Source organism: Haemaphysalis longicornis, unplaced genomic scaffold, assembly GCF_048455015.1.
Source record: "Haemaphysalis longicornis isolate Haplotype H1 unplaced genomic scaffold, Haemaphysalis longicornis Haplotype H1 scaffold_6, whole genome shotgun sequence".
Lineage (NCBI taxonomy): Eukaryota > Metazoa > Arthropoda > Arachnida > Ixodida > Ixodidae > Haemaphysalis > Haemaphysalis longicornis.
The window spans coordinates 95,996,767-95,998,760 of NW_027526407.1; the positions used below are offsets into that span (position 1 = coordinate 95,996,767).

The 1,994-nt window shown below is 45.2% G+C and overlaps 1 protein-coding gene across 1 annotated transcript; it reads left to right on the top strand.

The window, feature by feature from the left end:
- The first annotated feature begins 553 nt into the window (after window positions 1-553).
- Window positions 554-1,602, top strand: LOC144141779 (indolethylamine N-methyltransferase-like). The gene has a single exon (XM_077673274.1). It carries the CDS (start codon window positions 556-558, stop codon window positions 1,333-1,335), a length of 780 nt encoding a protein of 259 aa, XP_077529400.1. The 5' UTR covers window positions 554-555; the 3' UTR covers window positions 1,336-1,602.
- The last annotated feature ends 392 nt before the right edge of the window (window positions 1,603-1,994 follow it).

The following is a 1,994-nucleotide window of genomic DNA, read 5'->3' on the forward strand; positions in this document are numbered from 1 at the left end:
TGTTTTACAGAACCGAAACCGAAACCGAAACTTGTTTGGTTGCTCACCTTGGGCATCGTCCAATCACGGTGCCCGCTCCTCCTAACGTCACAGCTTTAGTTGGTGCGGCCGCCGCAAACCGCGCATGGTAGTTTTTCTTCTTTCGCGCTTTGTAAAATAATTACCGATTTGTCTATCGTAAAAACGATGAAAAGTGTGCTAATTTGAGCCAGTCTACACAGTGCAAGCAAAAATGGGAGCTTGACAAATTCACTTCAGTGTCCCTTTAAAAGCATTCATTCGTTCACAAAAGGGAATTCGAAACTGGAAACTGGAATGATGGTTCTTTCTCGGAGAAGTATGTACTTTTACATATATTCTTATGCTGTGTTATTGAAAATTTGTTTTACCAGGTCGATTCAAAGACATCAGTGAAAGCACCCGCACCTCCGAAAATAGCTGCTAGTGTACGTTTCAAGGTTGGCTTTAAAGCAGTGAGGACGCCGAATCTGTCCGTGCTTTCTTAGCTGATTTGAATGCTTTAATTGTATTTATGTGCCTATATGCAGGACAGAAATGGAGCAGCAACGCCTGGTGGAACACATTCGCTCCAAGTTTACCCCGGACAACTATCCTGCTCACTCGATTAAGATGATGCCCTTGTTAGATTTCATGCGGCAGGAATTGCACAAGATTTTCACCTCGGACCTGGTTAAAGCCGGCGGAAAGCTCCTGGAAGTCGGCTGCGGCCCAACCATGTACACGGCGATGTCGGCTTCTCTTGCATTCAACGACATCGTGATGGCCGACCTGGTACCTGCCAATATCCGCGAGGTACGGAAATGGGTGGACGCAGCGCCAGATGCCAAGGACTGGTCGCTGTTCGCCGAGCGCCAAGCCGAGCTTGAAGGCCATATAGACGTCGAGAAAGGAGCTTCCACGATTGTTGCGAGAACCCGGAAGGCTATACGTGACGTCACTCTGTGCAACATCGCCGAATCGGGGGTCTTATATGACAGAAGAGAGTATTTCGACGTCGTGGTAGCCTGCCTGTGCTTGGACAGTGGTTCAGTAGACGGGGCTGCCCATCAACGCGCTACGGCGAATCTGGCTGGACTACTCAACCCTGGTGGCCTCCTAATAGCGTGCGGGCTGACCGGGAATTCGAGCTACACTGCGTGCACGAAGACCTTCTCGTCTCTCGACAGCGACGAAGCTTTGATTAAAAAGTCTATAACCAAGGCAGGGCTGAAAGTGGTGCACTGGGCTGAGGACAAGCACCTCTCCCAAATGGACTCATACATCAGCTATGGAACCACTTACGTCATTGTCGGCATGAAGACCAAAGACGCATAAATTTCATACACTTTACATGTTTCACTTCTTGCAGTTGTGCTACGCAGAGATTGTAAACAGGCGAACAAAAAGTGTGCTGTGGTTCTCATAGCTAAATATGCTCATAAGGCTGTAATCAGTACGTTTATGCTGTAAATAAAGCTATGAAGTGCCCCTCTTTCCGGCTATTTCACTTTGAGACTCAAATTAACCACTCATATTCAAAAGGATTCTTTACTGAAAAGAGCTTGGGAAATAAAATTCTAAATGGTGGTTTGAAATACAACGCTAAAAAACATGCCCCCTTGTTATCTTTATCATTTGTGAGAAATCAGTTCATTAACTGTATTTAACCTTTTATAATAAAACAAGCAAAACTTTTCCAAAGTTGCAGAAAAAGGTTGACCAGTTATAACGTATCAGATCGAATACCTCACGCGTCTGACTTCGGGTCCTTCTATTCCTTATGTACGTCAATGACATAGCAAGTTATATGCAGCCGCCTATGGAAGTGGAGATTACTGGCCGGCTACTATTTGTGGTTACAATCGTTGAGGACTTAGGGGTTCTGAGTAAATACTCTTATACTAGTCATGAGTGCAGTGTACTGTAAAATATGTGGATCCAATATGGAAAGTTATATTGCTGTCGCGGAGACCAAATATTCATTATTATTTCGC

Coding starts and splice junctions, on each gene's coding strand:
- LOC144141779 (XM_077673274.1), top strand. CDS start 556: ATGGAGCAGCAACGCCTGGTGGAACACATTCGCTCCAAGTTTACCCCG.